This window comes from Daphnia pulicaria, chromosome 9 (assembly GCF_021234035.1).
Source record: "Daphnia pulicaria isolate SC F1-1A chromosome 9, SC_F0-13Bv2, whole genome shotgun sequence".
Lineage (NCBI taxonomy): Eukaryota > Metazoa > Arthropoda > Branchiopoda > Diplostraca > Daphniidae > Daphnia > Daphnia pulicaria.
This window is the reverse complement of record NC_060921.1, coordinates 2,173,693-2,199,975: the sequence shown is the minus strand read 5'-3', so window position 1 is coordinate 2,199,975 and position 26,283 is coordinate 2,173,693. Positions and strand designations below refer to the sequence as shown.

Sequence of the window (26,283 nt, the reverse complement as noted above, 5' to 3'; positions counted from 1 at the left end):
AACATTGAGGAACTATTCTTTGTTTTGCTCCCATTTCCTATTTTCTCAACTCGGCACTCGCAACACCGGAAAATTGTCCATCCGGGACCTGGAGCCGGAAAACTTTCGGTGCCAAACATCCAATCGACGCAAATCGACGCCGACGTGCAGACACTGCCGACGCTTGGGCCAAGCGAAAAGCGGTGCCCGTCTCGATGTAACTCGCCGCCTGTGCCGGGTAGTCCTGACGTCTCGCACTCGTCTAAAATTGCAGCAGATTCTCCAGATTTTCCAGATTCTGAAATTCACGAAGATTTCCATTCACAATTAAAAATATTTAAAAAAAGGAAAATATTTTCGATGCCAACCAGATTATTCATTTGGATAGAATACATCAATTAAAATTTATCCAAAGAATTTGCAGTGAAAAAAATGTAACTTCTGATGTATAGCAAAATAAACTACACTTATTTATCTACAGTTCATAAATAACCCAACATTTCTTCCCATCTAGAATAACTGAATACGGGAAATCGATCCTTGCTTCTGGAGATAAATATTTTTTGGGTTTTCCCAGTTTGACGACTCACCAATGTCAGCGATTCTTATCAATGTCAAAGTGGCAGAAATCAATCTATTATTTATTTGTATTTCTTTTTAGTTAGAGTGCTCCACAATCAATTCCCTCTCCACTACAAGTCTGAAGTAGGCGTGTCGAAAGCCACGATGGACCTGGGTTGCTTTAAATACTCATGCACTTCCCCGAGTTTCTTTAGTCGTCGAAATGGTTCGACCGAATCGACACAACGGTGGTGCCCAACTGCTTCTACTTGTTGCTGCCTTTATCTGCCTCTCTTTTCCATCCCTTGCAGAATCACTACGTAAGAGATTGTATAGCGCAACCTAAAACTGATTAGCACCCAGCTGAATGTATAGTCTCATTAGTCTCCCATTCATAACTTGTTCATTTTTTAGGGGATTGGAAACAACACGAGCAAATACTGGACACTTTTTATTCTAATGAACGTAAGTTGAAATGATTACATTTGCGACATTTTTACGTTTTCTCATTATTATGATTATTATGTTGTCTGTTGTAATTTCTGTCTAGAGGCCGCATAAATGTAGATATCAAATAATTGCAAATAATAAGGACAGACTTAGTTACTATCGGTGTTAAATGAATGGAGAAAATCAAATAAATCGTATTTGTTTTCTTTTAGTAACCTGTGAGGAAAAGTTCAAAGATGCAGAAAAATTTACGTACAACGAAAATTCCCTAAGTGGAGACATTAAAAAACTGATGTCCACTTACAACAACTGGGGAGAACTGTTAGCTGTTGCTCCGAGAGCTATAAGCGGACTGGAAAGGCTAATCGCCAGGTCCCATCATCCGAAAATGGATTTCCCCATCGACGACAAGGTCACACCTATTGGCGGTTTCAAGCACATCAAATACCCGAAGAGTTTCCAGACGACTTTACTTCAAATTGGCCACCAGGGCTATTTGGCCTTACTGAAAGCTCACATTAATATCGACAAGATCCGGATGTACAATTCCAACGTATCCGGCCATATCAAGGATGCCGTCCGGTATCTGATGTCCCAAAATGAACTTTACATCGTCAACTTATTGCCTATATCGATATGGCACATCAAAGAAGCAGCATACCAGAGTAAAGAGTATCTGCGGGAAGTGATGTTTTGGGAATTCGGAAAGGTACTTGAACTGATTACAGAGACTCTTGTCTTGGCAGTACGCGGTACCAAAACTAACAAAAAGATGGAATTGGAAAGAGTTGGACGCGATTGGAGTTGGTTCTTCGGTCTTCGAAAAACCCAGCAAGCAATCAACACCGCAAAAAGAAGAAACCTGGAAGTTATACAAGCCCTGCAAGAAGGAGTTGAAGAGGAGCTAACTAATTTGAGAACACATTGGATGAAATTGAAGGACTTCTACTCTAATATGGGCGTTTTCATTACCAAAGCTACAGAAAACCTTATCGAGCTTATCGAGGTTGTAAGAGTGATCGCAAGAGACCTAAACGTTTTGGACGATGACGAAATATTCGGTAATCTCTTAGAAAAGATCGAAAAGGCGAATGAAGCTTCATTCCTTGTTCGTGGAGTGTCCGATATGTACGTCAACGTCTCAATAAAGTACATTATGGATCAAATCGCAAGTCAAGGTGACATAATGGCCAGCATTGACAACAGTCAAGTTAAAATCGAAGAGATTCGAAATGACCTGATGATGAGTGGCATTCATGATTACATTAAGGCGGACGAGATTTCACTGCGAACGAGGCTTGTTGATCGACACAATCAAATTAATAACGAATACGCATGGACGTTGAATTGTTCCAGCCCCGAGGATCGAGCGTTCATAAGAAAAGAGTAAATTCCTGTCTCGTCCAATACAAGAAACGATATTGTAGTGAATTAAACCGTTCTATTCACACGGAAAATAAATTTTATCTCATCAGGACAGGATTTTAGATCGCTCTCTGAGTGTCGAAAGACACAGCAAATTGTGGAAAGATCCAAAGCACAAAACGTCGCCAAAAAAAGGTTTCGAGGAATAATACAAGTCCTGGTAGAAGTATACTTCTACCAGGACCAACATATTTTAAAATATGTTGGGTTTACGAGATGGACTCTACTCCTCCGATTTCAATTCTACTCCTTTTTCGCAACTATGTAAGCGTAGATTACGTTTAAACGTGTTCAAAAAGACTGTAAGAAAAACGAACTCTTGGTTATGATCAGAAAAACGAATACAGCTATTCATTGCTTTTCTCAAAATTGTCCGAAAAGTAGGTCAATGTCTCGACAGAGTATATCGTGGATCGAATCGTATGCTATGAAATGATTCACGTCGACGCCAATAGTGAAGTTAAATTTAATTTGGTAAAGAACCAACTTTAAACTTGGAGGTGATGCCAGTGTAGCGGGTCGTAAAACTTTTTAATAGTTGCACTTCGCGTATGTATAAAGTAAAAAAAAATTTTGAATTCGATTGTTTATCCACAGATAACTGATAAAGTAGTGAGGGACAAAACAAGCCTGGCCTTCAATCTTTCTAAAAAACGAGTTATTTCAAAATACACCCTGACTGAGAGTCAACAATATCGGCAAGAGAAAAACAGTTCCAGTCTATCACATACCTCAGGAATAATCGTAGCCTACTCCGTATGTCACGAATCAAAGCAAACAAACAGTCAAAAAGGAAGAATAGAGATGAATGTGTTCTACCTTTAAGCCTGGAAATTACGGCCAAGCATCCACAGGTGCTCCATCCGTTGAAGAGTTGATACCACCTCCATTTAGCAGGTGGGATAGGAAAAGGAGGTCCTCGTGAATATACCCACACTCACATGGGCATACACGAGGACATTTAAAGAAAAGGGAAATGCTGAAATCAAACTTTGTGCTGTAAATCTAAATGGGAAATAAGAAAAGGGTTACAAAAAATAATTAAGCAGATCAGAGAAATAAAAGTAAGTAAAGTCATTACCCATCCAAGCGATGATGTTGAGATTGTTGCTGGTGCAGGTCCAGCAAAAGCAAAACTGGCATACCTAGCTAGGGGTTGGTTCAGGCCTCAAATCTATATAAAAAAAGAAAAAGTTACATTGTGCAAACAAACTGCCGTGCCTTAAGAAGAAGTTTACTTGATAAATGTAGCCAGAAACAAACATTCCACACACTTTGACTTTGGAACAGATTTCTCTTCAATTCTAGCTCTTATTATCTTTCTATTCATATTCTTAGTTTTAATTACCTGCTAAACACCATGAGTGTGCATCAAGCGATTAAATACAGATTCGCGCCAAGAGTTAATACGACAACCACACTTTTGTCATTTTATTTCGGAACTGGTGAACGAAGAAGCAGACGACACCAATATTCTAATTAGCTAAGATATCGATAGAAATTATCAAAAAATCGACGAACGGCCACAATAATTTCTTGGAAGAAGATGAAATATTATTATAATTGTCGCAACAGCCAAATCACTTCAAAAAAATTGTGTAGACCTAAACGAAAAGTCAAATTTTTCTGTTTCAGCAAAATCAAAAAATTCTACTGCTGGTGATTGTGTTATTTTTAGCGATTTGCTTAATATTTTGAAATGACATGATTACAAAAGCATTCAGCGATATCATGGTCGTCGGCCGGTACCTGATATCCCGAAAATGATATTAACAATCCCGCCAACTTGTTGCCTATATCGAAGGGACGCATCCAAACCACTATTTACGCCAAAATATATGTACAAAATACCTGTTAAAAATTACAAATAAAATACGTAAACAAATTGTAAAATCGCGAAAAATTAAATAAAAATCAATAAAATAATAAAAATACAAAATACAATACCTGTACAAAATACTTGTTACGCCAAAATATCTGGGTGGAATTCGATCTTTGGTTGAGCACTCGATGGACAAAGTATCCACAGCCAAAGGCTTACAAAAGACTAACAAGTCCACTCTTGCTGCTGCTTCTTTTATCGTCATCTCATGAAAGAGATGTTGGTTTTGTCACCCTACAACGGAAGAAAAAGAAAAAAAACAACCTTACCATACAGCTCTACAATCGAAAAAGAGAAAGGCAAGCACCATAAGCGTGTAGTGTAAACTGATGTAAACCATCCGCGACAGGTTGGTTATGGTAATTAAACAGGAAGAACCAAAAAGAAGACAAATCAGTGTACGTGATCACCTTGAAATTAGCATTCATCAGATCAGCAAAATCAGTCCCACATACCAGAAAAGGGAAAAATATGATGATGAAGAAGGTCATGAGACGAAAGGCCACTGCCATCCACTCCCGCTTTGCAGTCACACCCAAGATCTTTGTTGGACGTTTCAACTCTCGATTGGCCGACCTTCTTGTACACCTCATTTTGTCGCTTCAAGATCGTCGCACTAGGACCTCCGCCGATGATCTATAAGGCATTTGTTTTGATTTTGATTGTCTAACCATATGATTATTTATGTCCTTTAGATGGTCCCCTTACCTTCGACCTTATTGCTACAGCACTCAAAGATGCGGAAGTCTTTCGTAATGCACCGCATTGGAAACAATAAGCTCGAGTGTCGTGCAAATATTTTCTAAACGTTTTTGTTCCTTCTATATGGTAGCTAGGATTCACTGTAACCTCGGCAAAGTTTACACTGAACCGTTCAGGCCTTCAGGGAAAATAATTACAAAATAAAATTTTCGGTAAATCAATTGGAAATTGGAATAATTGTTCTAATTAACAAGAAGGGTGAATTAACAACGAGCTGTTGTACATCCGGGAATAGAACGTCGAAAGAGTTTTCATTTTGACCTTTTCTGTTTTAAGAAAGTGAAGCGCACTTCATAAAAGGGAGGAGACAGATAATTGAAAACGAGAAATAAATAAATGATAAAAGAGGTGCAATAAAAGAGTGAACTTTGCAAGTCTAGATCTATATTGGACAGCTTATTATGTATATATTATGTATGCATATATTATGTACGCAGGAAAACCACACGCACCAAAATGCCGATTCTGCATATGACTAGCCACAGAGAAAACTGGTGTAGTCATTAATGTCAAACAGACTAAATCTTACGGTACATGTTGGTAGCGCCATTAGAAACTATTATATCAGGACTGTCAAAATAAAGCTAATTCATAAACCTATCACAACATGCACTTCATTAATTTCTCGGTAGCTTCGAGAAATGAAATGATGAAATCGAAAGGCAAGTCAAATCCCAAAGCGTGTGCGTCAATATGTCAATAATGTGCGTCAATGGTCTCTTGTTACGTTCGGAAGTAAGTCTCTGTAAAGTCCGAAATTTCCTTATCTCGAGAAAAAACTCGAGATAAGGATCTTTTTAAAAATTGATAACGGAGCAACAGTTGAAAACGGTTTCATTTTGCTTAACGGGGTTGACGTGAATTCGTACGTCTTTCGTCTAAAACGGAGGTAAGTCTTAGTGTAATAACTTGATCAGCGTCTATTTAGTCCCTTAAATACTCTTAGATTCCGCTGATTGTATGGAGCGCCTATCGCGTCAAAACGAAGAGGAACTACTCTTCAAAGGGAAGAAAATCCATTGTAGGAAAAAGCCACTTTTCAAAGGGCGGGGTGATTCGTTGGTGTACAGCGGGTATTTCAAAAAGGCGGAGGATTCAAAAGAAGAAATTACAGTGAGGAAGATTAAGAAAACAGATTGCGACGATAAATGGGAAGATATCGTCACCAAACATACTCGAGAGAAGGATCCCATCAAACACGAAAATGTTCTCAAAATTATTAGCTACGAAGAAATGGATGAATGGAGGTGATTATTTTTTAAATGATTTCACTTTTCATATATACGGTAATGGAGTTATATCGAGTTATCTCAACAGCTTAATTAATATGTGCAGGTATTTTTCTATGGAACGTTACGACGCTACACTGGAGCAGTTTTGCAAAGGAATTTATAGAGGACCGATGCCATCTGACGCCCAAGTTCTTTTCCAAATCACCAATGGTCTTCTGTATCTTCACGCAGAGCAATGGTCACATGGAAATTTGACGCCCCGAACAGTTCTTATCGCTTCCGCACAGTCGGTGCGGATGATGAGCAAATTATCCGAGTTTGGGTTGAGCAAATTAGTCGGCCAATGCGACGGGGAACTCGGGGAAGAACAGGAAGACGAACTTTGCCAAAAGAAATATTGGAGATTAGATGGAACAACCGACAATAACCAGACCCCTACATCTAAACATTACAATCAAGATATATTCGCAGCAGGCTGCCTCTGTTTTTATTTCCTCACACGGGGTGCACATCCCTTTGGTTCCAACTTATCGTCAATCTTGGAAAACATTAAACAACGAAATCCTGTCAACTTGAAAAGTAATTATTTTGTCTAATCTTAATAAAAACAAAGAGACTTTCTGTTAATGCCCATTTCTCAGCTGTAATGGGAATGTATGGGCTATTATTGGAACTTGCCTACGAGCCCATAGAAAATATGATTGGTGATCCATCAACCGACGGCAAAAGTTGGTTACTGATTGCCAAAACCTGTTTCATGAAGGCCCTTCCTCGTAAGTTTGTTGGAGAATTAATTTTTAAATTTGACTCTAATTAATTGCGTTATTGTGTGCATTGCGCAGTGAGATTTGAAGAGGAGAACGAACTCGGCAGTGGGACATTTGGAGTCGTGTACAGAGGGACGTTCGAAGGAAATGCAGTTGCTGTTAAAGTATTTAAGGATCATTTAGATGTTGAAAGAAAAAAAGACCAGAAACGGGAAATGGAGGAACATCTCCGGTTGGACCACGAAAATGTCCTAAAACTTTTGCACGTCGATGAATTACGGGATAAAACGTAACTAAATGGAATTCAGAATTATTATTTGACACATTCATTGATTTTTCAATTTCATTGGCAGATGCCTTGTGCTCGAATTATGTGCCGGGACACTCACCCAATGTATTGCTAAAGAATACAACGGACCTATGCCGCCAGATGGCATAGTTTTATATCAAATCGCCAATGGATTGCACTTCATCCACTCTCAAAATTTAGTTCATCGCGACGTCAAACCGGATAATATCCTCATCTCAATCACGACACCCATCCAAATGAAATTGTCCGATTTCGGATACGTCAAGAAAATAAGTCCTCAGGGGACATTTACGCAGCAGAGTGGATTGAAAGGAACTCTGAATTGGATGGCGCCCGAAATTTTGGAGCTTATGGACGATTCTATCACTGAACTTCCGCACGGAACAATCCAAAGCGACACATTCGCTGCCGGCTGCGTCTTTTTCTACTTCCTGACCGGCGGTAAACATCCGTTTGGCAACAGCGTCACAGTCCCGGGGAATGTTTTGAAAAATAAACCTGTAAACTGGATGGAAGTCGTCCGCCAAATTAATTTTCCGGGTAAAAACTTTAAAAATAACAATTCAATAGAGCTGCTCACCATTTTTTATCACAGTTATGCAAGGCCTATACGAACTGATCGGAAAAATGATAAAACCGAAAGAGGAAAGAATCTCATTGCCCGAGGTTATCAAACACTTGACAGCAAAATTATGCGCATCACGTAAATAAAACATTTTTTTGTGTTAATATAAAAATAAGTTTTCATTTAAATTCTACATTTACATTAAACGGCACAGGACAATTTAAGAAATTTAGGAGGTCAGTGTCGGAATTAAGAAACATTTTATTAGTTAACCGTTTCCACCCGACCGAACCGGTTCTCGCCTGCCTTGTTATTGATAAAGTGATTTTATTATCTGCGGATAATTCGTCCATTCCTTTTTCAAATTGGAAGGAAAAGGAAACTCAACTTGAACTTGGGAATTTTGAAAAAACTACAACAATGGAATGGAATGTAAGTATTGCCTTTTAATTATTTGAATACATTTTTTTACACAGCCAGATCAGAAGGAGCCTCCTTAGATCTAATCAACAAGTTGCGTAACGTTGAATTTCTTTCATTCAAATAATTTTCTTTATTATTTAATTGTTTCTTTAGGTGGACGGAACCCAATTGGCTGCCGCCTCTCATACCGTCATCGTGTGCTGGAGTTATCCAAGTGGCGAAATTCTCTTTCAACAGACAATTTTAAACGAACTGATAACTCGAATCGAGTGGAATCCCTTCAGGCCAAACGTGTTCGCTGTTTTAGCGGAAGTAAGTTGTTTATTTCCGCTTGCGTCATGTGACCTCCCCTCTTTCACCATTCGTCAAATTACGTTTTAATTAAAAATGTAACATATGGACAAAAGCCAAGCGAACAAAATCCAATTAATTGCAGTCATGGCGATTCAAGGAAGAAAGGCTGTTTTTCAGTTTTTCAATTACAGGCCACTCTTCGATTGGAAGTGTTAAGTTGACAATTTTTGCAAAGCTAAATGTAGCTTCACATGATTCACCTTGTTTTAGTAAAATCATTTAAGATTGGCGCAATCTTCCCCCACTTTTAACTTATTCTTCTTTATAGTACGGATTTCACAAACTTTTCTTCTTCAATTCCTGCCCTGTCGAACAACGGCCATTTCATTTCTACACAATCGAAAGTGATGCCACGAGTGTCCAGTGGATCTCTGCGAATCGAGTCGCTCTCGGCTTAAGAAAATTTAAGAAAAATTTTGAAATTTGGGAAATTGACGAATCGACGACTTCCGCAAAAATCGTCAAACGACTCGAACATGAAGGCGTGAGGGTGTTTTTTTGCGTGAGTTTTGTTTACCCATTGACATGTCATTGCGATAGCACATTCTCGTTATTCTTTTTTTTTTTTTTAATTTCATTATATTAAGGGTTGGATAATAATATTGCATTGCACATTCTCGACAATCTATTCTCTGTTATTTGATTAAGGGCCTGATAAGAGATATGGTATGGGACGAACGGACGAAATGTTTGGCCGCTTGTTCGGCCGCTTGTTTAACCGACGGATGGATGACGGTAAATTTTCGTTGGTCATTGGAATATGGGCGTGTCATGTTGAACTTATTGTCGTTTTCCGTATAGATTTGGTCGATGGACAGCGACCAACCCATTCACGTCACAAAGGTCGATGGCTATTGTTGTAGATTGGCTTGGCGTCCAAACGGGAAACAAACGGACGGTGAAGATGTGGACGCGGCCAGGAAATCGGCCGACAATTTCATTTTGGCTGGGTGAGTTTATCAACGAACGAATTTTTGGAAAAATGGGATTGAACTAAAAGAGGTCTGCATCCACATTTTGATATTTTTCTCACGCAAGAATGAAGGAAAGAAATCCTTTCGCGCTCAAAAATTCAATTTTCCTATTTTTAACTTTAAGCAATTGAGTTGCAGTTGCAATGCTCCCTGAGGAATGGACAAGGAGGAAGGGGAGTAGTTTTTGATTTTTATTTCATTTTCATTCAGTGGAATGGATAAAGGGAGAATTCTCATTTGGACTCCGCTGGATTCAAAGGAAAAGACGAGAATTCTCAGTCAACATTCAGGTTGGGTTGATTTGCTGTCGTTTTCACCCGACGGGCGGTTTCTCGCATCGGCGGACGATGATGGGAAATTGATCATCTGGACAACTGAGGTAAACAAGAAAACGGAACGGACAAAGAGGCAGTGGTTATAAAACATTTGATATATTCAATGTTATTTCAGAATTGGGAACCCGTTTACATCGTCGGCAAAGTAGAAATCCACCTCGAACGTTTCTCGTGGTTCTCTTCGTCTACGGATGTCCCCGACTACAAATTGACATTCAACTCAATCGGTGACCAGGTATAAACGGGATATTCGTTTTTGTTTTAAGAGGCAGATTATAACAATCATGCCCACGAGCATATTTCTATCTTACATATAGGATTTTTTATCCTATGTACCACCTTCAGTTCATTCTTATGTTATATAATCACATCTCATTTATATAATTAAGGTTTGCGTCATAGAATACGCCGTCGGGCAGTGTGAAAAGCCAGGCAAAGATTAAAGGATTGAGGATTGGCGAAGATATAAGATTAAAAAAGAAACCGGCAAGATTTAAACAGTTCCAGTCAACGACCTAGTTCACGAATAATCGTATTCCGTACTGTCACAATTACGTAATGTCACTATTTATCTCCAGATTCTGTAGTCATAAAGGAAGAATACACAGACAAATGTTGTCCTACCTTTAAGCCTGGGAAATGCAGCCAGGCATCTCCAGGTACTCCATCCGCAGAATCCAGCAGGCGGGATAGGAAAAAGGAAGTCCTGCATCCTCGTGAATACCCCCACACTCACATGGGTGTACACAAGGACATTCAAAGGAAGAGGAAGAACTTGTTTCTTCAATCCAATGGAATGCTGTTTATCTAAATAAAAATTTGAAAGGGGTTACCGGAGTTACCAAAAATGTTTATAACATGTTGGGAAAAGTAGAAACAGTTATATTTCTAATAAACAGGAGAATTTAAGGTTTCAATGTAATGCACTGCTTATGCTAGTCTTGCATGTTTAAATAGCTAGCAGGGCACAGGAATGAAAGTAACAAAAATCATTACCCAAGTCCAAGTAATGATGCTCAGATTGTTGAATTGTGATAACGGGTCAGTATACCAGCACAAGTGAAACTTGTTTATTAAGCAAACTTGTGGTTATGAAGGCATCAAATCTGCATAAAGGAAAAAGGTTAAATAGTGCAAATAAAATGCCATGCATCGACAGGGAGTTACAAGATAAATGCTGTAGTCAGTAACTAGCATTTCACGCAATTTGGAACATGTTTAACTCTTCTATTTAAGCTCGATGATTTTATTCGTATTTTTACCTGCTAAACAGCACGGAGTGTGTATTGAGCTATTCCATAAAGATTGGCGCCCAGAATAAACACGAAGGACGAAGGCCACATTTTTGTAATCCAAAACTTGTAAACAAATCGAGAGCAGACGACTCTTCTACTATTCCTTTAGACGTCTTTAAAAAAAGAATCGATAGAAACTATTTAAAAAAATAGACCCTCCCCCAAATACAGGGGCAAAAGCCAGCAAGCCAGCTGCTTTTCATTCAGACGAATGTAAGTTTTTTATTACGGTCCGTAATAAAAATAAATCCGTAATTTACGGATTAGAAAGAACCACTTTAATTGTGCGAAATTATCACGCTGGGAAATCTGTTTGTCATTTTGTGCAGGCTATCTTGGCCACAGCAATGAGCATTCCGGACGTGCTAAATGTATAAAATGAAATTTATTAATTCAGGGACTGTTCTCTGATTTTCGAATCAATGTCAAAGTGGAGAAAATAAAATGAATTTTTTTTTCTTTTATAGTCACATGCGAGGACAAGTTCAAAAATACGGAAAAGTTTACATTCAAATTCAACGAAAGTGCCCTAACTAACGACATTAAACATTTGATGAACTCTTATTACAACTGGGGAGAATTGTTGGCTGTTGCTCCAAGTGCTGTAAGTGGACTGGAAAAGCTAATCGTCATGTCTTATCAGCCGAGAATGGATTTTCGACTTAACACTGAGAGTTTATCTTCTGGCAGTTATGAATTCATCAAGTACCTGAAGAATTTCCAAACCACTTTACTTCAACTTGGTCATCAAGGCTATTGGGCTCAAAACTCACATGAATATCGACACGATCCGAATGTACTATTCAAAAGTATTCAGCCACATCAAGGAAACCATCCGGGATCTGATGTCTCGAAGTGAATTCCAAATTCAGAACGGTAATAGAACTGATTCAAAGGATTGAATTCTGCGTAGCAACTACCAAATATATAGCAACGAAAATGAGTTGGAGAGGGTCGAACTGGATTTGAAATCGCTCTCTGGGCGTCGGGAGATACGGCAAGATATGGTCTTGAATATGGTCGGAGAAACGAATGCAGTTTTTTTTTTCTTTTCTACAAATTGTCTGAAAAGTAGGTCCATTTCTCGATAGAGTATATCGTGGATGGAATCGTAAGCTCCCCGTCGACGCCAATAGTGAAGTTGAATTTAATTAGACAAGATTCGTTTAACTTGAAGGTGCTAGTTGTGGCGGGTCATAAAACTTTTTAATAGCTGCACTTCGCGTGTATAAAGTTAACAAATTTTTGAATTCGATCGTTTATTAATAGGCAAAGTAGTGAGGTACAAAACAAGCCAGCTCTTCAATCGTTCTAAAAAAGCGAGTTATTTCCAAGCAAGATTGTTCCAAAATGAACCCTTACAGTGAGAGTTAAAAATATCGGCAAGAGAAAAACAGCTTTACAGTCTATCACATACCTCAGGAATAATCGTACTCCGTGTCACGAATCAAAGCAATCAAACAGTCAAAATTAAGGAAGAATAGAGATGAATGTGTTCTACCTGTAAGTCCTGAAAATACAGCTAGACATCCACAGGTGCTCCATCCGCAGAATCCACCAAGCGGGAATGGATCGAAAAAGGAGGTCCTCGTGAATACACCCACACTCACATGGGCATACACGATGACATTTAAAGAAAAGGGAAATGATGCAATCAAACTTGATGCTGCAAATCTAAATAGAAAGTTTGAAAAGAGGATTACGAAAAAAAAAAAATCTAGCAGGTTAGAGGGATATTAAAAAGTAACATAGTACATCATTAGCCAAGCAATGATGTCGAGATTGTTTCCTGGCACAAGTCCAGCACAAGCAAACTTGCATACCTTGTGGTTGACCCAGGCCTCTAATCTGTGCATAAAGAAAAAGTATTCTTATTGCAAACATAAATTGACATGCATCAACAGTGGGCTTACATGATAAATGCTAGTCAGGAACTAACATAGTTTTCACACAATTTGTTAGGGGAACAGATTTAACTCATTTAACTCTTCTAGTTAAGCTCTCATAATCATTCTATTTGTCTTCTTGTATTTACCGTGCAAGATTCTATTATGAAGGTGTCAAGGTGAACGAACCAAAGCAGACGACACTAATATTCTAAATTTAGCTATGCTAAGATATCGATATAAATTTATCAAAAATTGACGAAACTTACATTGTGCCATCACCATCACCAATTCACCATCGATCGTTATATAAAATAAATAAATAATATAAAATACATAAAAAATTTTCATGTATTTTCAAGACATTTTTGGTAAAATAATTGAAAATAATATTTTTTTTTTATGTGGGTGTGTTTCACGAAAATGTATCTCCGCTGGACCGATTTTTGTTGGCACGTTGGCATTTTATTCGTCACCAGTGTTGCGAATTTTTATAGAGTTGTTTTCATTTAGAAGAACTAGACTCGAGACTGGACCATTCGTCTCATTACATGAGATTGATCGAATTCTTTCGTCTTGTTACATTAATGACATCAATTCGTTTACAACACATTCACTCCACAACATGTATATCTAATTACCTATTATGCAGCGAGTGAAACGGGTTAACCATTCACTGCGAATTCTTCTATTCCTTCACCATTCCTCATTCGAATCGAACCTTCAATCTGACAATCTTTGCTTGGCTTTTCATTCTGGCCGACGGCGTATTCTATGACATGAATCTAATTATGTGAGATGTGGTTATAACATATGAATGAACTGAAGGTGCATCGGTTAAAAGAGCCGATGCAAACATAGAAATATGCTTGGGGTGGGTGGGGGGGGGGCATGATTGTCATAGTAATGTGTCTTTTTAAAAAAACGAATATCCGTTTATGTACCTCGCCATAGGATGAGTCGAATGTCAATTTGTAGTCAGGGACATCCGTAAACGAAGACAACCACGAGAAACGTCCAACCCTAATTTTTTCTTCAACGTCGATGTAAACGGGTTCCCAATTCTGAAATAACGTTGAATATGTTTACTGTATTCCAATCAAATATCACTGCTTCCGTTTCCGTTTTCTTGTTTACCTCAGTTGCCCAAATGATCAATTCCCCGAATCCACTCGTTGTTGCGAGAAATCGCCCGTCGGGTGAAAACGACAACGCCATTACAAAGGAATTTGATTGTTGACTGATGAGAGTTCTTGTCTTTTCCTTTTCCAGCACAGTCAAAACGACAATCTTCCGATTGTTCAATCCACTGAATGAAAATGAAAATGAAAAATACGAAATTGCTTCCCCTTCCTCCTGGTTCATTCCTGCCACGGAAAAAAGAAAACTACTATCCCTTCCTTCCACTTAATTGTTTAAGATAAAAATAGGAAAATATTCGAAAATGTTTGCGCGCGAAAGTACATGGCTTCTTTCCTCCATTCTTGCGTGAGAGACAGACAACAGAGGAATTTGCTTTGGGGGAAAATAAAAATGTGGATGCAGACCTTTTAGTTCAATCCCATTTTATAAATTCCAGTCCGTTGATAAACTCACCAAACCAAAATGAAATTGTCTGCCGATTTTCTGGCCGCGTCCACTCCCTCGTCGTCCGTTTGTGTCACGTTTGGACGCCAAGCCAAACTATAGCAAAAGCCATCGACCTCTATATTGTGAATGGGTTGGTCGCTGTCCATTGACCAAATCTATACAAAAAATCGACAAGTTCAATATGACACGCCCATTCCATTAAACATCAACGACAATTTACCCTTATCCAGCATCTGCCGTATGAACAAGCGGCCAAACATTTTGTCCTTTCGTCCCATGCCATATCTCTTATTTGCCAAACCTTAATGAAATTAAAGAAAAAAAAAGAATAACGAAAATGTACAATGTACATGTGGATGGGTAAAACAAAACTCACCTCCCCGTCGACATGTTGGAATCGTTTGACAATTTTTGCGGAAGTTGTCGATTCGTCAATTTCCCAAATTTCAATTCCCCCTCTTTCTAAGCCGAGAGCGACTCGAGTCTCAGAGATCCACTGGACACTCGAGATACATATTCCACTATCGATTTTGCAAAAATGAAATTGCATTTGTTCGACAGGGCAGGAATTGAAGAAGAAAACAGATCGGAACTAAAAATTATAAATAAGTTAAAATTGAAGGAAGAGGCTTGGCGCTATTAAAAGAAGGAAGTCTGAGGAAAATAAGATTGCGCCAATCTCAAATGATTTCACTAAAACAAGGTGAAATCATGTGAAACTACAATTCGCTTTGAAAGAACGTCAGCTTAAAAGTTGCAATCAAAGGGTTGGGGCCTTAGGGGTCTGCAATTTTAAAAGCAACAAGGCCTCGTTCTTTTCCTTGAATCGTCATGGCTTCAATCAATTGCGTTTTGCATTTTGTTTCCTTGGTCTGTTTATATGTTACAGCTTTAATTGAAACATAATAAATATGATAAGATCGGTCGAATATTTTGAAGAAAGAGGGGAGGTCAAATGACGCATGACACAAGCGGAAATAAACAACCTACTTCATTCAAAAAGGTAGCGAACACGTTTGGCCTGAAGGGATTCCACTCGATTCGATTCATCGGTTTGTTTAATTTATTTTGAAAGAGAATTGCGCCGCTTGGATAACTCCACACGATGATGTCTTCTTCACGGGAGATGACAGCCAATTGGGTTCCTTCTGCCTAAACAAACAATTGAATAACAAAGAAAATAATTTAAATTAAAGAGATTCAACGTTACGCAATTTGTTGATTAAATCTATGGAGGGATCCTTCTGGTGTGGATGTACAACGAATTTAAATATTTAATTTACTTACATTCCATTCTATTTTTATTGATTCAAGTCTTCTATAATTCTCTAGTTTCAGTTGAGTTTCCTTTTTCTTCCAGTTTGAAAACGGAACGGACGAATTATCCGCAGATAATAAAATCACTTTACCATTAACGCTGCAGGCGAGAATCGGTTCGGTCGGGTGGAAACGGTTAACTAATAAAATGTTTCTTAATTCCGACACTGACCTCCTAAATTTCTTAAATTGTCCTGTGCCGTTTAATGCAAATGTAGAATTAAAATGAAAACTGATTTCTATCAACAGAGAAAATGTTTTATTTACGTGACGCATATAATTTTGTTGTCAATTGTTCGATGACCTCGGGCAATGAGATTCTTTCATCTTCCGTCTTTATCATGTCTCCAGTCAGTTCGTATAGGGCACGATCAACGCCTTGCAAATCTATGATCAGAAAAATGTTGAGCAGCTCTCGTAAATATCGTGATGTTATAAATACAAGTGAAATACTGACTTTGATTGTGTTGATTCAGCTCTATTGGATTTTTATTTAAGATGTTCACTGGAATTTCAACAGAAACTCCAAACGGATGTTTACCGCGAGTCAGGAAGTAGAAAAAGACGCAGCCGGCAGCGAATGTATCACTTTGGATTGTTCCGTGCGGAATTTCCTTAGACGCGGAATCGTCACGACTGTCGTCGTTTAAAAGCTCCAAAATTTCGGCCGCCATCCAATTCAGAGTTCCTTTCAATCCACTGTGCTGTGTAAATGTCCCCCGAGGACTTGTTTTCTTGACCAATCCGAAATCGGACAATTTCATTTGGATGGGTGTCGTCAATGAGATGAGGATGTTGTCCGGTTTCACATCGCGATGGACTAAATTTCGTGAGTGGATGTAGTGCAATCCATTGGCGATTTGATATAAAATTAGGCCATCTGGCGGCATAGGTCCCTTGTATCCATCCTCGCAATAATCTGTCAGTGTCCCGGCACATAATTCGAGCACGAGGCATCTGCCAATGAAATTGAAAAGTCGGTGAATGTTTCAAATACAAATGAATTTAAATTCTTTTAGTTACGTTTTATCCCGTGAGTCTTCAACGTGCAAAAGTTTCAGGACATTTTCGTGGTCCAACCGGAAGTGTTCCTCCATTTCCCTTTCCTGTTCTCTTTTTCTTTCATCATCTAAATGTACCTTAACTGTTACTTTAACTGCAATTGCATTGCCTTCGAACGTTCCTCCGTACACGACTCCGAATCCCCCCCTGCCGAGTTCCTTCTCCTTTTTTTCTTCAAATCTCACTGTACAATGCACAATAATAATAACACGATTGCCATCAAATTAAAAAATTAATTGTCCAACAAACTTACGAGGAAGGGCCTTCTTAAAATGATCTTTGGCAATCATCAACCAATTTGTGCCGTCGGTCGGTGGATCTCCAATCATATTTTCTATGGGCTCGTAGGCAAATTCCCAAACGGCTTTTTCTTGTTGTAGAGCTGAGAAATGGACATTAACAGTAAATATATTTGTTTTAAGTTAAGGTTTTTAGTTTTAGTTTGTTATTAAGATTAAGCGAAAGCATTACTATTTAAGTTGACAGGATTTCGCTTTTTTATGTTTTCCAAGATTGACGACGCGTCGTCACCAAAGGGATGCACACCCCGTTTGAGGAAATAAAAACAGAGGCAACCTGCTGAAAAGATATCTTGATGAGGTGTAGGGTTCTGGTCACTGTTTGGTTGTTTTTGTTTAATTTTTTCATTTAATAATCTCCAATATTTCCTTTGGCAAAGTTCTTGCTTTTCCCCCAGTTTGTCGCCGAATTGGCTTAACCCAAACTCGGATAACTTGATCATCATCCGCACCGGCTGTGCGGAAGCGATAAGAACTGTTACGGGCGTCAAATTTCCATGTGAACATCGCACTTTGTGCAGATACAAAAGCCCTTTGGCAATTTGGCAAAGAACTTGGGCGTCAGATGGCATCGGTCCTCTATAAAAGCCTTTGCAAAATTGCTCCAACGTGGCGTCGTAACGTTCCAGAGCAAAATATCTGCACGTATTAAATTAGTTGTACTCCGTTATATAAGAAAAACGTGAAATCACTTAAAAAATAATCACCTCCATTCATCCATTTCTTCATAGCTAATAATTTTGAGGACATTTTCGTGTTTGATGGGATCTTTCTCTCGAGTATGTTTGGTGACGATGTCATTCCATTGATCGCAACAATCTGTTACCTTAATCTTCCTCACTGCAATTTCTTCTTCTTTTGAATCTTTCGTCTTTTTTAAATATCCACTGTACACCAACGAATCGCCCCGCCCTTTGAAAAGCGACTCATTTCTACAATGGATGTTCTTCCCTTTGAAGAGAACTTCCTCATGACGCAATAGACGCTCCATACAAACAGCGGAATCTGCTGAAAGTATATTAAAGATTAAATCAATATTAAGTGAATATATTAAGACCTACGTACCTCCGATTTTGACGAGAGAATTACAAACACAAACCACAGGATTCCGCTTTTAGCAGAACACAACCGTTTTAAACTGTTACTCCGTTATCAATTTTTTAAAAGATCCTTATCTCGAGAAAAGCTCGAGACTTACTTTCGAACGCAGCCAGAGACCCACATTGACGCACACGCTTCGGGATTTGACTTGCCTTTCGGTTTCGTCTTGTCTTTATATTTTTTGTAAACGGTGTCACGTCGTAATCACAGATAGTGACCATGCATGGTGATGTTATCTGTTATTCTTCATCTGACAACCGGTGTTGTCTTTATCTGCGTCCCATCCTAATTTGTTAATCCTTCCTTAAAAGGTTGGAAGAAACATCAGCTCCTCATTCTAATAAAAGTTTTTAATTATATTGCGAAATTGTTCCATTATTATTATATAGTCTGTGCATCGATGTTAATGTATCGCCTTGTATCGCTTTTCGCTTAATGCTCCGCTTGTAGACTTTAGAGTCCTTTTCGTCTGATAATATTTTAATTTGGTATCGGTGTTAAAATGGGAAAAAGAAATAATTAATGGTTTGTCATTCATTGCCATTCATTCTGCAGTATAATAAAATGTGAGTGAGAGGTGTTGGCAGTTGAATAGCAGGGTATACTGAGGGAATCGGAATGAATAGAGATAAACTAGGATAGTAAAACAAAATCGGATTTTAAATCTCACGGTTCAAGTTGGTAGCGCAATTAAAAATTAATGCATCAGGACTGCCGAAATAAAGCTAATTCATAAACCTATCACAACATGCACTTCATTAATTTCTCGGTATCTTCGAGACAAGATTAAATCGAAAGGCAAGTCAAATCACGAAGCCCGAGCTTCAATGTGGGTCTCTTGTTGCGTTCGAAAGTAAGACTCTGTTAAGTCCCAAAATTCCTTATCTCGAGTTTTTTCTCGAGATAAGGATCTTTTTTCAAAGATTGATAACGGAGCAACAGTTGAAAACGGTTGCATTTTGCTAAACGGAATTCTGGGTTGACGTGTAGTCTTTTGTCTAAAACTGAGGTAAGTCTAAATATATTAACTTAATCAATTCGTCTATTTAACCCCTTAAATACTCTTAGATTCTGCTGATTGTATGGAGCGCCTATTGCGTCACGAGGAAGAGGAATTTCTCTTCAAAGGGAAGAACATCCATTGCAGAAATGAGCCACTTTTCAAAGGGTGTGGCAATTCGCTAGTGTACCGCGGGTATTTAAAAAAGGCGGAGGATTCAAAAGAAGAAATTGTAGTGAGGAAGATTAAGGTAACAGATTGTTGCGATCAATGGAATGACATCGTCACCAAACATACTCGAGAGAAAGATCCCATCAAACACGAAAATGTCCTCAAAATTATTAGCTATGAAGAAATGGATGAATGGAGGTGATTATTTTTTAAGTGATTTCACTTTTCATGCATAATGGAGTTGTATCAACAGCTTAATTAATATATATGCAGATATTTTGGCCTGGTACGTTACGACGCTACATTGGAGCAATTTTGCAAAGGCTTTTATAGAGGACCGATGCCATCTAACGCCCAAGTTCTTTGCCAAATCACCAATGGGCTTTTGTATCTTCACGCAGAGCAATGCTCACATGGAAATTTGACACCCGGAACAGTTCTGATCGCTTCCTCACAACCTGTGCGGATGATGATCAAATTATCAGAGTTTGGGTTGAGCAAATTCAGCGACCAATGCGACGACAGTCTAGCGGAGTTGCACGACCAAGATGAACACACATTTCATACAGCGGCAAAGAGATTGAAATACTTCGATAACTTCAAGGACCTCGTGGAAGAACAAGATATTTGCCAAAGGAAATATTGGATATTAGATGGAACAACCACCGACAGTAACCAGCAGACCCCTACACCTCATCAAGATATCTTTTCAGCAGGTTGCCTCTGTTTTTATTTCCTCAAACGGGGTGTGCATCCCTTTGGTGACGACTCGTCGTCAATCTTGGAAAACATTAAACAACGAAATCCTGTTAACCTACCGAAAAGTAATTCTTTCCTCTAATCTTAATTTCAAAAAAGAAATAGATTTACTGTTAAGGTCTATTTCTCAGAGTCTATTACACAACAAGAAAAAGGCATATGGGAATTTGCCTACGAGCCCATAGAAAACATGATTGGAGATCCACCGACCGACGGCACTAATTGGTTGATGATAGCCAAAGATCATTTTAAGAAGGCCCTTCCTCGTAAGTTTGTTGGACAATTAATTTTTGAATTTGAACCTATAATTAAACGCGTTATTGTGAACAATTTGCAGTGAGATTTGAAGAAAAAAAGGAGAACGAACTCGGCAGTGGGACATTTGGAGTCGTGTACAGAGGGACGTTCGAAGGAAATGCAGTTGCTGTTAAAGTATTTAAGGATCATTTAGATGTTGAAAGAAAAAAAGAACAGAAACGGGAAATGGAGGAACATCTCCGGTTGGACCACGAAAATGTCCTAAAACTTTTGCACGTCGATGAATTACGGGATAAAACGTAACTAAATGGAATTCAGAATTATTATTTGACACATTCATTGATTTTTGAATTTTATTCGCAGATGCCTTGTGCTCGAGTTATGTGCTGGAACACTGACAGATTATTGCGAGAAGAAATACAACGGACCGGAATTGCCGCCAGATGGCATAGTTTTATATCAAATCGCCAATGGATTGCACTACATCCACTCCCGAAATTTAGTTCATCGCGACGTCAAACCGGATAATATCCTCATCTCAATGACGACACCCATTCAATTGAAATTGTCCGATTTCGGATATGTAAAAAAAATAAGTCCTCAGGGGACATTTACGCAGCAGAGTGGATTGAAAGGAACTCTGAATTGGATGGCGCCCGAAATTTTGGAGCTTATGGACGATTCTATCACTGAACTTCCGCACGGAACAATCCAAAGCGACACATTCGTTGCGGGCTGCGTCTTTTTCTACTTCCTGACCGGCGGTAAACATCCGTTTGGCAACAGCGTCACAGTCCCGGGGAATGTTTTGCAAAATAAACCTGGAAACCTGATGGAAGTCGTCCGCCAAATTAATTTTCCGGGTAAAAACTTTAAAAATAACAATTCAATAGAGCTGCTCACCATTTTTTATCACAGTTATGCAAGGCCTATACGAACTGATCGAAAAAATGATAAAACCGATAGAGGAAAGAATCTCACTGCCCGAGGTCATCAAACACTTGACAGCAAAATTATATGCTTCACGTAAATAAAACATTTTCTCTGTTGATAGAAATCAGTTTTCATTTTAAATTCTACATTTACATTAAACGGCACAGGACAATTTAAGATATTTAGGAGGTCAGAGTCGGAATTAAGGAACATTTTATTATTTAACCGTTTCCACCCGACCGAACCGGTTCTCGCCTTATTCTCTAGTCTTATTGATGATCAAATGATGTTATTGTTTGCGGAAAATTCGTCCATTCCTTTTTCAAATTGGAAGGAAAAAGAACTTCAACTTGAAATTGGGAATTTTAGAGAACTCGAAACAATAGAATGGAATGTAAGTAGAGCGTTTCAAATATTTTAATACATTTTTTTACACAGCCAGATCAGAAGGAGCCTCCTTAGATCTAATCAGAAAGTTGCGTAACGTTAAATTTCTTTCATTCAAATACTTTTCTTTATTATTTAATTATTCGTTTAGGCGGACGGAACCAAATTGGCTGCCGTCGCTAAATTCGATGATGATGATGATGTTGAATATGCCATCGTATGCTGGAGTTATCCAAGTGGCGAAATTCTCTTTCAAAAGACAAATTTAGACGAACCGCTGAATCGAATCGAGTGGAATCCCTTCAGGCTAAACGTGTTCGCCACCTTTTTGGATGAAGTAGGTTGTTTATTTCCGCTTGCGTCATGTGACCTCCCCTCTTTCTCCAACATATTCGACCAAACTTATACCATTTGTATTACTACGTTTCAATTAAAACTATAACATATGGACAAAAGTCAAACGAACAAAATGCAAAACGCAAAAATGCAAAACGCGATTGCAATCATGTCGATTGAAGGAAGAAAGGTGTTTTTAATTACAGGCCACTATAACTCTTCGACTGGAAGTGTTAAGTTGACAATCTTTCAAAGCTTAATGTAGCTTTACATGATTCACCTTGTTTTAATGAAATCATTTAAGATTGGCGCAATCTTCCCTCAATTTTAACTTATTTTTATTTTTAGAACGGATCTGGAGAAATTTCCTTCTTCAATTCCTGCCCTGTAGAAAAACAGCAATTTCATTTCGACACAATTGAATGTGAAAATGAGATCGAGAATTTCCAGTGGATCTCTGCGAATCGAGTCGTCTTGAACGGAGGCGAGGAAATTGAAATTTGGGAAATTGACGAATCGACGACTTCCGCAAAAATTGTCAAACGACTCGAACATGAAAGCGTGATGGTGAGTTTTGTTTAGTGTTTACCCATTGGCGTGGCATTGCACATTTTCGATAATTTATTCTCTTTAATGTGATTAAGGATTTGATAAAAGATATGGCCTGGGACGAAAGGACGAAATGTTTGGCCGTTTGTTCATCCGACGGATGGATGACGGTAAATTTTTTGTTGGTCATTGGAATGGGCGACTTGGGCGTATCATATTGAACTTGACGTTTTTTGTATAGATTTGGTCAATGGACAGCGACCAACCCATTCACGCCACAAAGGTCGATGGCGGATGTCATAGTTTGGCTTGGCGTCCAAACGGGAAACAAACGGACAACGAGGGAGTGAAGGCGGCCAGGAAATCGGCCGACAATTTCATTTTGGTTTGGTGAGTTTATCAAGAGAGTGAAATTGGAGAAATGGGAGGTGTCTGCATCCACTTTTTGATGTTTTTCTCACGCAAGAATGGAGGAAAGAAATCCTTTTGCGCTCAAAAATTAAATTTTCCTATTTTTATCTTTAAGCAATTGAGTTGCAGATGCAATGCTCCCTGAGAAATGAACAAGGACAAAGTGGAGCAGTTTTTCATTTTCATTTCATTTTCATTCAGTGGATTGTGGGATGGGCGGATTGTCATTTGGACTCCGCTGGATTCAAAGGAAAAGACGAGAAGTCTCAATCGACACTCAGGTTGGGTAGAGTCGCTGTCGTTTTCACCCGACGGGCGGTTTCTCGCATCGGCGGACGATGATGGGAAATTGATCATCTGGGCAACTGAGGTAACAAAAAAAAACAAGAAAATGGAATGTATAAAAAGGGAGTGGTTATAAAATAATATTCAACGTTATTTCAGGATTGGGAACCCGTTTACATCGACGAAGGAGAAGAAAGGAGCGGACGTTTCTCGTGGTTGTCTTCGTCTACGGATGTCCCGGACTACAAACTGACATTCAACTCATACGGTGGCAACAAGGTATAAACGGGATATCCCCAGATATCCCCTTTTTAAAATGGCACGTTATAACAATCATGGCCTCCGAGCATATTTCTATCTTATCGGTTTTTTACCCTATGTACCGATACCACCTTCAGTTCATTTTTATGCGTTTTTATGTTACATCCACATATTTATATTATTAGGTTCTTGTCGTAGAATACGCCGTCGACCAGTGTGAAAAGCCGTGCGAAGATTAAAGAATTGTCCCCATTGAAAATTGACGAAGATATAAGATTAAAAAAGAAACCGGCAAGATTTAAACAGTTCCAGTCAACGACTTAGTTCACGAATAATCGTATTCCGTACTGTCACAATTACGTAATGTCACTGTTTATCTCCACATTCTGTAGTCATAAAGGAAGAATATAGATAGATTTGTCCTACCTTCGTGTCCGGGCAATACGGCCAGGCATCCACAGGTGCTCCATGCACAGAATCCAGCAGGCGGGAATGGAAAAAAGGGCGTCTTCGTGAATACACCCACACTCACATGGGCGTACACGAAGACGAAGGAGATTAAAAGAGAGGGGAAGAATTCGATCGGCATCGGTAGTTGCACCCAGAAAAGAGATACTATCTATCTAAATAAAAAATAAAGAATGTGTTACGAAATATTTACAGAACTAACAAGGAACAAGGAAGGAAAAGTTGAAAATGAGATAGTGGGTAAACCTTAATTGTTTATCAAACAGGAGAACTGAAGATCATGAATGATGTCATGTAGCATTAAAAATATCTAACAGATCACATGAATAAAAGTAATGAAAATACCCAAGCCGTTTAACACAAGCACAAGCACTTAACACAACATTGATATTGTTGCTAATGATAGGTGATTAATGACATGTGATTGGTCAGTCACCAGCACAAGCAAAACTTACATATATTTTATCGTCATGGCTAGGTCAGACTTCAAAGCTAAGTTTACATGCACTGTGTTGACGCAAGTCATGCATTAATTATCTAGCAGCACAGGAATAAAAGTAAGGAAAATCATTACCCAAGCGATGACAATAAAATTGTTGAAGATAGGTGATTGTTGATTGATACAACAGGTGGTTGGTGCTGACACCAGCACAAGCCAAAAATACATATATTTTTGTTGTGATGGGCTGATGGCTGGCTCAGGCCTCAAATCTATGCACAAAGGAAAATGTTACATATTAGTGTATACTGTATAGTTACAAACTGCCACATTGACAGGGGGCTTACATAAATACTAGTCAGAACTAACATTTCACTAATTTGGAACAGTATTAACTCTGCTATTTGAGCTGTCACAATCATTCTATTTGTATTCTTATTTACCTGCTATAGACAGCATCGGAGTGTGTATTAAGTCATTCCATTAAGAGGGTGACGCGACCAGAGTTCACACGACCACATTTTTGTACTTAGTTTTATATGTTGTGCTATTTTTCGTGCAGCCACGTTCGTTTAAAAAAAAATCCTTTTTTGTATAATCTTAAACGTGGATTCTTTTCTTTGACGATGCAATTTACTTGCTTAGTCGAAACTTGTAAACAAAACGAAGCCAGCAGACGACCCTAATTTTAGCCATAAGATATCGATAGAAAACTATGAAAAATCAATCGCACCAAAATTCAAACCGTTCCAAAACGATAAAAGCCCTGTGTCACAGTTGCAAAAAGTCAATCCATACTTTATTTATAACTCTTGACTCAACGAGTTTGGCTTCACACTTCCCTGTTCAAATTTCTTTAGTCGTCAAAATGTCATCACCAATTCGACGCAACTGCGGAGCCCAATTTCTTCTACTTTTTCGACCACTGCTCATTACGGATGAACGTAAGTTAACTCTGTTGCGAAATTTTTACGTTTATTATTATTACACAGTCTGTGTTCATTTGATATTTTAATTTGGTATTAGCTAGGGCCTCCAAAGATATTTGCGGTTACATTGCTAAAGCGGATGAGATAAGCTGGTGAACCCACATACAGTATAACCAGCAAATGATATAAGCGACTATACCGAGTTACCGACGAATGATTTATTGTTTGAATGACAGAATGGCTGAGAGTTTGTTTGTCCGCTATTAGACAATTTGGGTAGCGAACTTTTAAATAATATAGACAAAATTGTCGCTACAGCCAAATGGCTTTGAAATAATTCTTTCATCATGTTGAACAAAATTTTAAAAATTCTACAGCTGGTGTTCGTGTTGTTTGTAGCGATATTTTTTTTTTTTTTTAAATGTCTAAAATGACATTGAAAAGAAAAAAAGGAATGAAGTAAAAGATTTTTGTCTTGTGACGAGGAATACATTACCGCAGTTCGTTTTCTTATCTGGTGTGTTGTTG

General features: G+C 38.5%; 4 protein-coding genes and 1 long non-coding RNA gene across 6 annotated transcripts; 2 read left to right on the top strand and 3 right to left on the bottom strand.

The window, feature by feature from the left end:
* Positions 1 to 6,955: 6,955 nt before the first annotated feature.
* LOC124312925 (calcium/calmodulin-dependent protein kinase type II delta chain-like) lies at positions 6,956 to 24,689 on the top strand. Its single transcript, XM_046777494.1, has 13 exons — positions 6,956 to 7,064; positions 7,134 to 7,347; positions 7,412 to 7,908; positions 7,964 to 8,071; positions 8,148 to 8,365; positions 8,510 to 8,668; positions 8,979 to 9,212; positions 9,359 to 9,445; positions 9,512 to 9,655; positions 12,067 to 12,074; positions 23,575 to 23,742; positions 23,814 to 23,937; positions 24,105 to 24,689. Exons 1-13 carry the CDS (start codon positions 6,989 to 6,991, stop codon positions 24,156 to 24,158), a joined length of 2,091 nt encoding a protein of 696 aa, XP_046633450.1. The 5' UTR covers positions 6,956 to 6,988; the 3' UTR covers positions 24,159 to 24,689.
* LOC124313681 lies at positions 10,704 to 13,480 on the bottom strand. Its single transcript, XR_006910984.1, has 5 exons — positions 13,228 to 13,480; positions 13,138 to 13,162; positions 12,816 to 12,988; positions 11,016 to 11,125; positions 10,704 to 10,826 (listed from the first exon to the last, which is right to left on the bottom strand). It is a non-coding gene; the product is annotated as an uncharacterized LOC124313681 (long non-coding RNA).
* LOC124313240 lies at positions 13,587 to 25,755 on the bottom strand. Its single transcript, XM_046778055.1, has 9 exons — positions 25,750 to 25,755; positions 15,781 to 15,902; positions 15,167 to 15,382; positions 15,011 to 15,091; positions 14,797 to 14,945; positions 14,338 to 14,509; positions 14,145 to 14,264; positions 13,842 to 13,985; positions 13,587 to 13,775 (listed from the first exon to the last, which is right to left on the bottom strand). Exons 2-8 carry the CDS (start codon positions 15,838 to 15,840, stop codon positions 13,866 to 13,868), a joined length of 918 nt encoding a protein of 305 aa, XP_046634011.1. The 5' UTR covers positions 15,841 to 15,902; positions 25,750 to 25,755; the 3' UTR covers positions 13,587 to 13,775; positions 13,842 to 13,865.
* LOC124313188 (serine/threonine-protein kinase/endoribonuclease IRE1-like) lies at positions 14,756 to 18,473 on the bottom strand. Its single transcript, XM_046777975.1, has 5 exons — positions 18,176 to 18,473; positions 17,641 to 18,107; positions 17,423 to 17,551; positions 17,113 to 17,353; positions 14,756 to 14,813 (listed from the first exon to the last, which is right to left on the bottom strand). The coding sequence occupies exons 1-4, from the start codon at positions 18,457 to 18,459 to the stop codon at positions 17,127 to 17,129; spliced, it is 1,107 nt and encodes a 368-aa protein (XP_046633931.1). The 5' UTR covers positions 18,460 to 18,473; the 3' UTR covers positions 14,756 to 14,813; positions 17,113 to 17,126.
* LOC124312931 (aurora kinase A-like) lies at positions 19,408 to 22,345 on the top strand. Of its 2 annotated transcripts, XM_046777515.1 has the most exons (9): positions 19,408 to 19,578; positions 19,638 to 19,938; positions 20,014 to 20,564; positions 20,631 to 20,765; positions 20,837 to 21,056; positions 21,121 to 21,620; positions 21,676 to 21,783; positions 21,858 to 22,165; positions 22,229 to 22,345. In XM_046777515.1, exons 2-8 carry the CDS (start codon positions 19,652 to 19,654, stop codon positions 22,109 to 22,111), a joined length of 2,055 nt encoding a protein of 684 aa, XP_046633471.1. In that variant the 5' UTR covers positions 19,408 to 19,578; positions 19,638 to 19,651; the 3' UTR covers positions 22,112 to 22,165; positions 22,229 to 22,345. The 2 variants fall into 2 exon arrangements, with proteins under 2 accessions (XP_046633471.1, XP_046633472.1); XM_046777516.1 differs by lacking the exon at positions 22,229 to 22,345 and having other exon boundaries at positions 19,411 to 19,578; positions 21,676 to 21,937.
* Positions 25,756 to 26,283: the final 528 nt, after the last annotated feature.